Source organism: Stegostoma tigrinum, chromosome 6, assembly GCF_030684315.1.
Source record: "Stegostoma tigrinum isolate sSteTig4 chromosome 6, sSteTig4.hap1, whole genome shotgun sequence".
Taxonomy (NCBI): domain Eukaryota; kingdom Metazoa; phylum Chordata; class Chondrichthyes; order Orectolobiformes; family Stegostomatidae; genus Stegostoma; species Stegostoma tigrinum.
In genome coordinates this window covers 47782589-47796058 of record NC_081359.1, presented here as the reverse complement: position 1 = coordinate 47796058, position 13470 = coordinate 47782589, and the positions used below count along the sequence as shown (strand labels likewise).

General features: G+C 40.5%; 1 protein-coding gene across 1 annotated transcript in view; it reads left to right on the top strand.

The window, feature by feature from the left end:
• panx1a (pannexin 1a) overlaps positions 1-9690 on the top strand; it is a 133107-nt gene extending 123417 nt beyond the window's left edge. The window contains exons 8-9 of the mRNA XM_059646541.1: positions 500-1176; positions 7675-9690. Coding sequence (XP_059502524.1) covers positions 500-1176; positions 7675-7793 — 796 coding nt within the window. The 3' untranslated portion in view covers positions 7794-9690. The remainder of the gene's footprint in view (positions 1-499; positions 1177-7674) is intronic.
• Positions 9691-13470: the final 3780 nt, after the last annotated feature.

The window sequence follows — 13470 nt, the reverse complement described above, 5'->3', positions numbered from 1 at the left end:
AGCTCTTGACCATGTCAACACAAATCTGACATCCCGTAGATTGTAATGGGATGCAGCTGCATCTCTTAAACCAGAAACTGTCTTTGTTCCCACGTTTCCACATGGTATCTCACAGAAGGGACTATAGTTGTTGCGGTCTTTTGCCCCTCTCTTTTCTCTTTATTTTTGTCCAAAATGTTAGAGGCTGTAAGTCTGTCCACAGTCAGTGCAACTGATCTTGCTTTCCTCCAGATGTGAACCCTTTAATATTTTCTTCCTGTAGGCCTCACCCTGAGCCTTTTTGGCATAATATGTATCCAAGCAACCTGGCCTGTCATTATGCAGTGCTCAGCAGATCTTTCTTTATTATCCTATTTTGACATGAATTAAAAAGACAGTCCCAAAGCACATTAATTTTATAAAACTTTGCATTCATAACAAAATAGCTAAAATAAAACACCTAAAAATAGCATATCATGCTCTAGGTTCTCTTAATTGAATGTTCTTTCTTTAACTTTAGTGCCAAGGAGAAAAGGGAGAACTTTTTCCAATTCCCAATCGTGGAGCGTTACTTGAAATCGAAAGAAGACTCCTGGAGTATGTTGACGTTATATCTTATTCGCAAAGGCCTTGCTCTCTCATTTCTTATACTTGCCTGCATTTACTTGGGATATTACATCTCTCTGACCTTTCTCACGGATGAATTCAGATGTTCAGTCAAAACGGGTATCTTGGGGAATGAAACAAGCATACCAGAATTTTTTCAATGCAAACTAATTTCTGTTGGAATTTTTCAACTTCTAAGTATTGTCAATATTGTTGTATATATCCTGCTTATACCAGTTGCAGTGTATGGCATGATTTTTCCTTTCAGAAAAAACTTCACCTTTCTAAAGGTATATGAACTTTTGCCACAGTTCGAGGTGATAAACATTACAAAAGGCTATTGGAATGACTTGAATCTGTACCTTCTATTTCTGGAAGAAAATATTAGTGAAATAAAATCACACAAGTGCCTTAAAGTGCTAGAACATATAAAAGGTAAGGGGTCATTAGAACCATCCATGATGGATGCAATGATGCCTTTAGTAGCCCTTGGACAAGTGAAGGCGGATACAGTGGATGGTTTGGCCAAACACAAGAAAGCTGATCAAAAATCGGACCCTAATGTGGACCAGAATGCCACACAACTGAAAGGTAAGACTTTTAGTTGAAATAAGATTCAAAACAGACATCTTTCTTTTTACAATGAATGTAGCGATCAGAAGTCCTGGTTTCTCCTATACTAGAACACATGTTTTTACACTAGAAAAAAATGCAGATCATAATTTATATGCAATATCCTTCTCAAACTGAGGGTAACAACAAATGTCTTAATTATTTCAATGGTCTGGCTTGTTTTGATGGCCATTCTTCTGAACAGAAAACTATTTCAATGGATCAGAACTGAATAGTCTTAAAATTCCTTTTGAAGTAGCAAGGACAAAGGGGAATTTATATTACCATTTGCTACAGGGACCTTTCAGTTGTGTTTCCTCAGGATTATTATCAAGTATCTTAAATTCCTTCTAACTGCCTTAAAATTTTCCTGAGCTTTGTTCCCAGATGATAATCTGTTCTCAAGTGCAAAAGCCATGAAAAGAAGTGAAGAAGGGTCCAGCCCCGAAACGTCAGGTTTCCTGCTCCTCTGATGCTGCCTGGCCAGCTGTGTTCATCAAGCTCTACACCTTGTTATATCAGATTCCCCTGCATTGGCAGTTCCTACTATCTCTCAAAAGAAGTGACCATCCAGATCATTTGGTCTAATCCTCTTTAACTTTGACATAAGATTTCCTGAGTGAAAGTGGTTACTGGTTTGTGTTGAAACATGGAGACGTAGGCCATACCACCAATAACAAACAATGAAGAAAGGAGGATATTTGTAGTTTTTTTTCCCTCATTTTCCTGTTTGTCAACTTACTGAGTATCTGAGGTAATCCTGCAGAAAGTACAAGACAGTCTTCCCTACCCTAATCTCAAAGGTTGACAGGAATTTTGGATCAGGTCAGAGCTGTTCAGATAGGGCCATTGTTTAAGCAGTCCTGTGGAATCTGTGGTTTCCTAACCTGTCTTGGAATTTGGGCTTGTAAAAGGCCCAGGCTCATGAATTCCAGTGATCTTAAGACCGAATGCCAACAGCACACATTGATGAAATTTAAAAAAAAAATACTGCATATGCTGTTTATCTAATGTGGGTAATGGATGTCCTGCCCACAGTTAAGACAACTGGCTGGAATCCTGTGTTATTTCTCTGAGTCAAAATGCAATAATCAAACATTTATCCTCTTCTGGGATAATCCCAAGTCTAGTAGGGCAGAAATCCTGTCGCAAAAAGGTTCTAGCCAATTTAAAGAAACCAGTTCTTCACTACTGACTGCACCAGGAGGAGCAGGGACCATTGTGAGAATGATACTCGCTATACTTTGGGAATTGCTAGTGGGAGTCCTAAAGAAAATGTGTGTAGGCTGTGGTGAGAACTATAAGGAGGGGAATCACTTGTGATGAGTAGGGTGACTGAGGTGGTAGTGCTGAGAAGCCAAGTCAGGGAAATAACTACTAGTATACCGCCCCTGTGAATTATTGCAATGAGTGACCCTCCAGTAGGCTGCAGGCAAAGTTAGGTGGTTTGCTGTGAAGTGAGCGTCTTATTGCATCTCTGGCTGAGTATACACAGGCTTCCCTTTTCCACCTGCATCAATCAGGAATAGACCACAAGGAACCATCCTGCATCATCCTCCCATTCAAAGGGAGCCCCTGCCTCCCATCCTGTTTCCAAAAGGGGCATTGAATTCTGCCCTTGGTGTGCATTCGTTTCTGTGCTAACACCAAAGTAAATACAGTGGATCATTATTTCAAAAGATCTACATTTATTCTAGAGTTTATTCTTTATAAACCAGTCATTTCTGTTCTAAAATGAATGAATGAATTGACAAAAAACAAAGGCTGGAATCTGGAATTTATTTACAAATAAAACAGACAGGTTGAAGGAAAATATTTGGGCGAGCTATATTGATGAGTACTGAAACAAAATATGTGGTGGTATCTATTACATATTAAATTTGCTAAGTAAAGTTGCATTTAATTTTACAATACATCAAAAAATTGACAGGTTCTACAGAAAAAGAATCATTGTAATAATTCAGGATGTGGAAGCATTGGAAAAGGTGCAGAGGAGATTTAGCAGGATGTTGCCTGGTCTGGAGCGCAGGCCCTATGAAGAAAAGCTAAGGGACTTAGGTCTGTTCTCATTGGAGAGAAGGAGGCTAAGAGGGGATTTAATGGAGACGTACAAGATGATCAGAGGATTAGATAGGGTGGACAGTGAGAGTCTTTTTCCGAGGATGATGACTTCAGCTTGTACAAGGGGGCATAGCTACAAATTGAGAGGTGATAGATTTAAGACAGATGTTAGAGGCAGGTTCTTTACTTAGGGAGTAGTAAGGGCGTGGAATGCTCTCCCTGCTAATGTAGTTAACTCAGCCACGTTAGGGGCTCCTTGGATATGCATATGGATGATAATGGGATAGTGTAGGGGGAGGGGCGTAGATTAGTTCGCAGGTCGGCGCAACATCGAGGGCTAAAAGGCCTGTTCTGCACTGTATTGTTCTATGTTCTATGAACCATATGTACTTACAATGGTATTTCTATAGGTGACTCTGAAGTTGCTGTTTAAACGTGCTACAGTAACACTACGTGGAAAGTATTAATTAAGACCTACAAATTCTTAAGAACCAAGTTTGCTGCATGACCCTTAAGTTTCACACTTTGACAATTCTAAAACAACATGCCACTTTCTCTCAGTATGTTGTGTCAGTTAGCTGAATGGAAGACCTTGTGACCCCTGGACCTAGAGAGGACATTTCAATAAAGCTAAACATGTAAGAAGTTGCCCTCTTCACAAGTGCAAACCACTGACCCAAAACATAAACCTTTGTTCCTAATTGTAGATTTGCTGATGGCTGTTAGTACAAATAAAGATCAAGCACGGTCTTTGTAAAACTGATTTGATAACTCCTGTGTTGTGCCTAGGAAGCAAATTAAAAATCTTCTGCATGGTCTTCAATTATGCATCAAATTACCTTACAGTTGAGTATTCAAATTAATACAATCTTTACTTCCACCATAACTTCCGATCTCACCTCTCAAATGTAGTTATTTTCTCCTTTTTTATGTTTTTTGCGTCCATCCCTGTTTTCAGTATCAGTGTACATCCAGCACATCGTTTAAACTGTTACAGGATTTACTACTGATTTGCTATCAGGGTTAAAATCAATCCATGAAATAGAGAACTTGTACTTGATTCTTAATTACAGTAATAAATATAAAGTTCTGAGAGCAAAGGAGAAAACAGAGTTAACGTTTTGGGTCCAGTGACCCTTCCTCAGAACAGAGGAAGGGTCACTGGACCTGAAACATTAACTCTGTCTTCTCCTTCACAGATGCTGCCAGACCTGTTGAGCTTTTCCAGCAACATTGTTTTTGCCCCTGATTTACAGCATCTGCAGTTCTTTTGGTTTTTATAAAGTTCTGAGAGTCTTGCTGTCTCTGTAGAACTTGCATCTGTTCATAGAAGCCCCTGTAGATCCTGCAGATAGATATGTTTTATTAATGTAATTGGGCAGACTGCCTTGCTAGTTGAATTTCTTTTTTGATGTGGCCGAGGACTGAAAACTAGCATAAACCTCCCTGGACTGTTGACAGGCTCGGCCTGAGGCACTTCAGTCATTTGGCAATTAATTAGTTGCCTCCAGTTCTCTCATTCCTCTGGAAGACAGGATCATGTTCCCAAGAGCTTCTGGCCAGTCAGAGAGCTATTGTGCTCAGCAGTGCGAGGGAGCAGTGAGCACGGTTGGGAATATGCCTCAAAATCAAGGATGCCATTTGGAGCAAACTCTCCTAGTCACATAGTGGGGTCTGGAAGCATTGGTGCTAATTAGGCAAGTCCCTACAGAATAGGTGATGTTGGTGAGATTGGGAGGATAAGCGGTGATTGCTGGGGTGGGCTTTTCTGCAGAAATGGTTGTTGACACCAGGTGGCTCCTTGATAGGCCACAGAGTTCCTGAACAAAAGTCCATAGGGAGATGGCTATGCTTCACCAGGTTGATAACACTTAAGGAAAGCCCCAGCTATCAATCACTACTATCCTGTTTCCTCCTACTCAACCAATGTCCAATCCAAGCTGCCACTATCCTTTTTATTCCATGAATTTTAACTTTACTGGCAAGTCTAATTTATGGTCTTTTATCAAATACCTTTTGGAAATCCATATGCACCAAATAAACTGTGTTATCCCCGTCAGCCCTCCCGGTTATCTCATCAAAAAACCTCAATCAAGTTGACTGAACACAATATGCTTTTAATAAATCAATTCCTAACTAATCTGCACCTGTTCAAGCACCTGCAAATATTGTCTCTGTTGAGCATCTCTAAAATCCACCATCAAGGTTAAACTATAATTTCTGTATTTAGCCTTAAACTCTCCTGAACAAGTGTATATCTTTTGAAATTTGCCAATTCTCCAAAATCTAGGGGGAATTGGAAAATTCTGTCCATAGCCTCTGAAGATTCCATCTTTACTCAGCACTGCTGTCTTCTGATGCACTCCATCCAGTCAATGTGAATGATCCACTTTAAGTTTAACCAGTCTTTAACAGTGCTGGATCATCTCTCATATTTCTAAATACTTATTAAGGTTGCAGAAAAGCTTCATGAAAATTGATTCAGGAGTGAATAATTTCAGTTATAAAAATAAATTAGGGCTATTTTTCTTAAAGAAAATAAGAGGAGATTTGATGGAGGCTTTTAAAATTGTGAAGCTGTCCAGACAGAATAGAACATAGAACAATACAGCGCAGAAAAGGCCCTTCGGCCCTTGATGTTGCGCCGACCTGTGAACTAATCTAAGCGCCTCCCCCTACACTATCCCATCATTATCCACATGCTTATCCTAGGACTGTTTAAATGCCCCTAATGTGGCTGAGTTAACTACATGGGCAGGCAGGGCGTTCCACGCCCTTACCACTCTCTGAGTAAAGAACCCGCCTCTGACATCTGTCCTAAATCTATCACCCCTCAATTTGTAGCTATGCCCCGTTGTACAAGCTGAAGTCATCATCCTTGGAAAAAGACTGTCACTGTCCACCCTATCTAATCCTCTGATCATCTTGTATGTCTCTATTAAATCCCCTCTTAGCCTCCTTCTCTCCAATGAGACAGACCCAAATCCCTCAGCCTTTCTTCATAGGGCCTGCGCTCCAGACCAGGCAACGTCCTGCTAAATCTCCTCTGCACCTTTTCCAATGCTTCCACATCCTTTCTGTAATGGGGCGACCAGAACTGCACGCAATATTCCAAGTGAGGCCGCACTAGCATTTTGTACAGTTGCTGCATGACATCACGGCTCTAGAACTCAATCCCTCTACCAATAAAACCTAAAACACTGTAAGCCTTTTTAACAGCACTATCAACCTGGGTGGCAACTTTCAGGGATCTATGTACGTGGACACCAAGATCCCTCTACACATCTACACTACCAAGAATCTTCCCATTGACCCGATATTCTGCCTTCCTATTATTCTTCCCAAAGTGAATCACCTCACATTTATCTGTATTAAACTCCATTTGCCACCTTTCAGCCCAATTCTGCAGTTTATCCAAGTCTCCCTGCAACCTGCAAATAGATAGGGTGAAACAGTTCCCACATATGTAATGGTTGAGAATGAGAGGACACCGATTTAAATAATTAGTAAAAGCAGCAAAAGTATTAGGAGAAAAATGTTTTTTTGGAGTGAGTTGTTAAGGCTCTGGAATACGTTGCCTCTGGATATGGTGGAGGCAGGTTCGGTTGAGACATTTGAATGGAATTACACTGTAATCTAAAGAGAAAGAATGAGCCCTTCCAATTCCATTTTGATTTAACCTCTTCTGCTGGCCCTACCCGTCCCTCACCTTAGATGGCTTGTATTGCCATTATGGGCTTGACATGTATATTATTCATTCGTATCATGTGTGATTTACTGGTGGTTAATTGATGGGGAAAGAAGAAGTACCATGGGTGATTTGGAGATGGGGTAAAAAACCATTCAGTTGTGTGTATGAACACTTCTGGATATATAAAAATAAGAGGAAGAATGTGCAGGGTTACCCAGAGAAGGCTAGAGAACGGCACTGAGAGAACTGGGGGTTCAGAAAGCTGGACAAATAAATGGTGTCATTTTGGGATGTATCAATTCTATGTTTCTGAGATGGTTTCTGAAAGAGTTCCCACAATTGTTAAAGCAAAAAATGAACTAAACAGAAAGGGGATAGTAAGAACTGCAGATGCTGGAGTCGGAGGTAACACTGTGGAGCTGGAGTAACACAGCAGACCAGGCAGCATCAAAGGAGCAGGAGAGTTGACGGTTCGGGTCAGGACCCTTCTTCAGAAGAGTCCCAATCCGAAACATCAACTTTCCAGCTCCTCTGATGCTAAACCGAGGGTCCTCTGCTGATATTAATAATGAACCTAGGTACCTGTTCAAATTAAAATATTCTGGAGTGCAGAAAACAGAGTTAGATCCAAAGGTTACTTGAAGCTAAAAACCTTATCAAAAAAATCAGATTTTTGTTCATTATTAAGGTGAGCAAATGTGATCTTTTCATGATTATTTTCACAGTAATTACTAAATCAGCTTCTGTAGAAGATGGGATCAGATCCACTGATGAAGAAAGAAATGAGTCCATGGCTCTGCGACAAAGACTTCTGGAATCTCAAATTTACAATTCAAACTGTTAAAACATGGAATTAACAATGTGCATCAGCTCCTAAAGATAAATATTGATTTATAAGAGTATCAGCAACCTATATATTTGTTGTTGGAACAGTGAACTATAGATTGCTCAAGTTGTCTGTTTAGCCTTAATTGTTTGTTACCTGGGAAAGTCTTCATTCCTTAAATGTATACTTTGCCTTTTAATGTGCATTTCTCACATTCTTCTAAGTAAATATCAGCATTTAAGCAAGACTGTTGAGTCAGCTCAAAATAGAGTGCAGATTGACAAATCTGGTTAAAATTAATCAGATAATGCTGAGCTTAACTCAATAGAGTTGAAGTCTAATTTTTAAAGAAGTATTTATACTAAGATTGGAATAATGTCATTTTTATTATCTCTTATTTGGAGATCTGATTGTGGATAAGGTATTCATTATAGAGCTTTTGGGTTAATGGTAGAATTTTTACCTCCTGAGTCAGAAGAGTAGCACTGAAGCTTCATCTTAGATAGCCCAGATGAGCTGAGACTATAATATGGTCATCACAGTATTTATTCATCAAGGTGCTCACATCTGGATTCCCCCCACATTAAAATACAAAGGGTAGATAGTGTAACATTGTCTTGGTTGCAATCTCGAAGAAGATTCTGTGATGATAAGACTCTTGACAACAGTGATGGGAAGCCAATCCAGCTATTTGTAGTAAGTGGCTTAGGACGCTCATGCGATACTTGAGTTGAGATCTGCCCTGGGAAAGAATACAATAGATGGATTGTTTTGACGCAACTATAGAAACCTAATTATTTTAGATTAATTAAATACAGATGCTGTGTATTTGAGGGGGAAGTGCTCTAAAGTTAAACTTATTAAAATGATTGCCCAGTTATGGAATATAAAATATCTTTCTCATGTTATTCAATTCTTTTTATCACTCAAAGCAGTTGGATCTTTGGGAATTTTAGAAACACATATTGGTCAGAGCTTTCCACTGTTGCAATTTCCAGCTTAGTTTTATCCATTTCAGTGATTAGGAGGGCAGTTGCAACTGGTGAGCATAGAGCTGGAAAATCCCAGCTATTATTCAACTTGGGTGGAATTTCCCCATGGAATATAGCCAGAAAAAATAATAACTCTCTGATGTGTCTGTGTTTAGGGTTTGTAATTCCACTAGTTATAAAGAGTCAAAAGCTAAAGTAAATGTTTTTCAAAGAAACTAGTCAACTAGGATACACTCGGCAATTGACTGTGTCTCACACGTAAGCCGAAAAAGAAAAGATACTGAATTAGTGAAGCAAGTCAATCGTCCCCTGTAGAAGATGAATCTGGTTTTCAGCTTTCAAAGTGCCCTGTACAAATGAACCTGTGTGATATGAGGGTATCTATTTCTTTTAAATTTCAGATGTGCAGTTTCTTGTTTTGTGTTTTATTGAAAGTAGGAGTTGTTACTGTGGAATGCCACAAATATTTACTGTGGAATTTTGGAAAATGTAGCAAATGAAAATTATTTAAAGTCACTTGAAACTCGGCTAGCATTATTTTCATTTTAGCTTTGAATTTATTCTTTACACCATAAGGGAGATAAGTGATCTCCACTTGTAATGCTACATCAAACTCCATAAAGACAGGCCCCTTAGTGGTAATCAATCTACAGCAATAGACTCTGATTGTGGGATGCAAGCTTACAGGGATATCAAATTTATTCATGAACAATTTTAATACAATTCTTGTTCCAGATGTTATGTTGGTGCAGATGTGTGTTATTCAGCCTCTCTAGCCAGCTCTGCTGTTCAGCTGCATTATTACAGTATTGTACTTTCATTCCATTTACCTGTCTTTGATCTATATTCTTTGATAACTTTGAATAAAAATCCGTGCTCTAATCATGAAAGCTTAAATTGATCCACTAATTAGAGGGAGAGGATTCCAGATTTCCATTATTCTTTGTGTAAAACATGTCTTCATTTTATTTCACTCCTAAATAAATGATATTGCATTATACATCTAAAATACTCCTTTCAGTCAGCAGGTGTACTGGGTAAGGTGCAGTGATCTACCAAATGGTTAAATTGAGTCTGCCTGAGGGAAAATAGTTGGAAGACAGCCCAGATCTGTGAAGAAAGAAACAATCTTCACAAACGTACTTAAACATTAATGAGCTATTGGTAGCTTCTATCCAATAGTGAGACTGCAAGAGATCTCCTGGCATACAGAATGTATTTAGCTTTGATGGGTCAATGCCTCATAAGCATGTAATTTACATCAGAACATAGGAACATTGGTCCCTCCATCTTCAATCTCCTGAAGTATTCTGTCCAGTTCTGATCACCTCATTATAGGAAAGATGTGGAAGTGTTGGAAAAGGTGCAGAGGAGATTTATCAGGATGTTGCCTGGAATGGAGGGAAAGTCTTACGAGGAAAGGTTGAGAGAGCTAGGGCTTTTCTTTTTAGAACGTTGAAGGATGAGAGGTGACTTGAAAGAGGTGTGCAAAATGATCAGAAGTATAGATAGAGAAGGCAGCCAGAGACTTTTTCCTAGGGTGAAGGTAGTTTTTACGAGGGGACATAGTTTTAAAGTGAGTGGAGGTAGATATGGGGAGACGTCAGAGGTAGGTTCTTTACTCAGAGAGGTAGGGGCGTGGAATGCATTGCTGGAGAGGGTAGTGGAGTTGGCCTCATTAGGGTACTGCCCCCTGTTTTCCTATTATTATAGCCTCACCCACTAAATGCTGCGGAATGTCAACCCTACACCGCCACCATTATTCCAAAACCTCATCCTGAATCTCATCAAATATTACTGTGCAGTGTAACTCAGACTTAGGTGGTTTTCCCCTTGGTAACATTGTTAATACTTCTGTCTCCCATTGTTCCCAAACACTCTGAATGTAACAGGCTATATCACCTATCCAATACACATTGACATCTCTAGTTTTCTGCATTACTAACCATGTATTTGCTTTTTCTGAAACCCTGCTGTGTACATTCTAATATCAAATCTAATTTCAGTAAAGCATCCCTACCTAACAAGTTAATTGGTGTCCCTTTGAACACTGGTATTGGCAAGACTATCTTTTTTTTGCCTTCCGTTTCTAAATTTACTGGAACCGTGAATCGAGTTAGCTGTGCTTTCACCGAGATCCCTACCGTTTTATTAAATTTGCTTGACATTGGAAGATGGGAGGCATACTGCGGCTGCACGCAAGTATATGTTGCTCCAGTATCTGGAGCACCAGCGTCAGCCTTCCTTCTGTACTAACATGTACAATTGGTTCTTGATCAGCCACCCATGTAATCGCAGGATACAGCCCCTTCCTACCCAGGTTCTCAGGTCACCCCTAGCACATCCCATAAGGATTAACGGGTCCTGCTGAGCTTGTAGGCATCTGGGGTGAGGTTGTCAGGTATTCCTGACGCCTAGGTCCGTCATGTGTTGGGGCAGGCCAGTTCCAAAAGGGGCAATTCCTTCTGAAGTGGCCTGGTTGGTAGCACTCACAGCACACTAATTCTGCCCCCTCTTGAATTTGGTGTCCTGCCGCATCTTTCGCTCCCCCACCCCGGCGCCCCTGTCCTTGGACCTCTTCTATCTGGGTTGCAGTCTAATTTTTCCCTTGTCCTAGATATTGTGTCTGTGGGAAGCCTTCCCTAGGGACTTCTATTGTTGGCATGGGATTTTCCAGTCCTTGCCTGGCAATGTGTGTCCCCCCCCGCATGTGCTGGCATACGGTTCATGTTTGCATCGACCATTGAATCGGTTCTCACAGGTAGTACCTTTTTGCTCTTTTCTTTTTCTTTCTTTTTGAACTCTTCGAGCTGCATTTGTGCCAGTTTTCTCTGCACCTCTTCCTGCTGCTCAGACAATTTCTCTTTGTCTTTTCGGTACTTTTCAACTACATGGGCCGGGTGGTCTCTGAACTCTTGGTGGCCCATTGTTGTCAGTCCCACCACTTTCTCCAATTTTGACCTGACTCGAGTGGGCATTGCATCAATGACAGCGTTTTGAAACATTGCAGTCAGCAACTTATTACCCGCGATGTCTAGTTCCGTCTCCCGCTTCCATTTTCTCAGCTGTTTCTCTAAATAGTCTGCTGGGCTTTCATTGTCTCCCATTTTGTCCCCTTTTAGAGCTTGAGGGTCCATTTTAGGTGGATAACAGTCTTTGTCTCACTTGATCAAACCCGACGTTGTCCACCCCATTTTTCAAACCGGCTGGGTCCATTATTTCTTTTAACTTCGGGAGTCTCACTATCCTTGCCATCAATGCCTTCAAATCTCCCATAGCCAACAATTGCCCTGTGGTCTCATCTTCAAAAGCTCTGATCCACTTCCCTGCTCCCTCATGTAAACTGGGGAGCGCATTTCTCAACCCTTCCAGATCCTGAGCTCCCCAAGGAACATATTGTGGCTGTTTCTTCCCTTTAATAAATAATGGCAGCATCTTTCCTTGTGGGGGCTTCTTCCCTTTACTAGAACTGTTGCATTCTGTTTCCTCATCAGATTCTGATTCTGATTCTGACTCTATCTCCAATTCATCCCATCCTTTACTCACTTTTCCTACTCGGGTTCCTCCTTTTGCCTGTTTCTCTTCTTCCTCTTTTGCCTTTATTATCACTTCTACTCCTTCCCTGCCGTGCCCTCATCTTACTTTCCAGAAACTCCTCATATTCTTTTTGTTCCCTTAATCTTTGCAATGCATTAATTTCTTGTCTTAATTCCTGCTGTTCATGCTGTATAGCTTTTATTTCTTCCTGCCTTATCTTTCCTTCAGCCTCTTTTTTTTCCTTTAAGGTATTCTCTTTTTCACCCTTTCCCATTCAAGTTCTCCCTCTATCTCCACCGTTCCCCTTATTACAGGGTATTGCCTCGCATTTTCACTGTCTGCATAGGGAGGGGGTCTATCCAGCCCCTCCAAGCTTGGGTAGAGGAAGGATTTCTTTTCTGGTTCTTCTACATCTGTAGCCTGATTAACTGTTCTTTAGCACCCTTCCTGGTCACAGCTGGTGCCTGGTATGCTTTTCTCAACTCGTCCCCTTCTTTGCTATATAGTTTTAATGTTTCCATCTCCTGTTCCCTTTTTTTTACTTCTTTTTCCTGATTTATCTGTTGATCTGTAGTTCTTAATTAACCCTTCCATTTCCTCACAAAAGCTATTATCAAAGGTACCCTCTTTTGGCCATTTAGTCAATGACTTCTCAGTTATTTTTCCCCATTTCTCAGAAATTTTTACAATGTCATTTTTTAAAAATTTTATCATTGTCAAGGCTTTGTTATTAGTGGCTAGAAAGGCCTCGATTCATCTACCAAATACATCAACAATAACAAGACAATACCTATAGCAATGTAAACACAGCAATTCAATAAAATCAAGCTGACTGCACTCAAATAGACCACCTGGCAAGGGTGTTTTCCTGTTACGCACTGCACTCCTTGACCAGTCAATAAGCATTGGTAACAAAGCATCAGGTATACACACTTGGCCAACTGGAGCGACCCGGAGGCCTTTAGATGCAGAGTGCAAACACCCATGCGTCTTCCACAATCTTTTTTTAGAGCCGGGGCATCCCCCCTGTAAACGCTGAACAGTGACAATATCTGGCATGCCCGTAGTATTCGAGGAAGGCAAGCAATTTATTACCTGCTTGCTAATAGAGGGCACAGTAAAAGTTTGATCTGCAGCATCCAGATCAACCCGAGCATTGCCTTAAG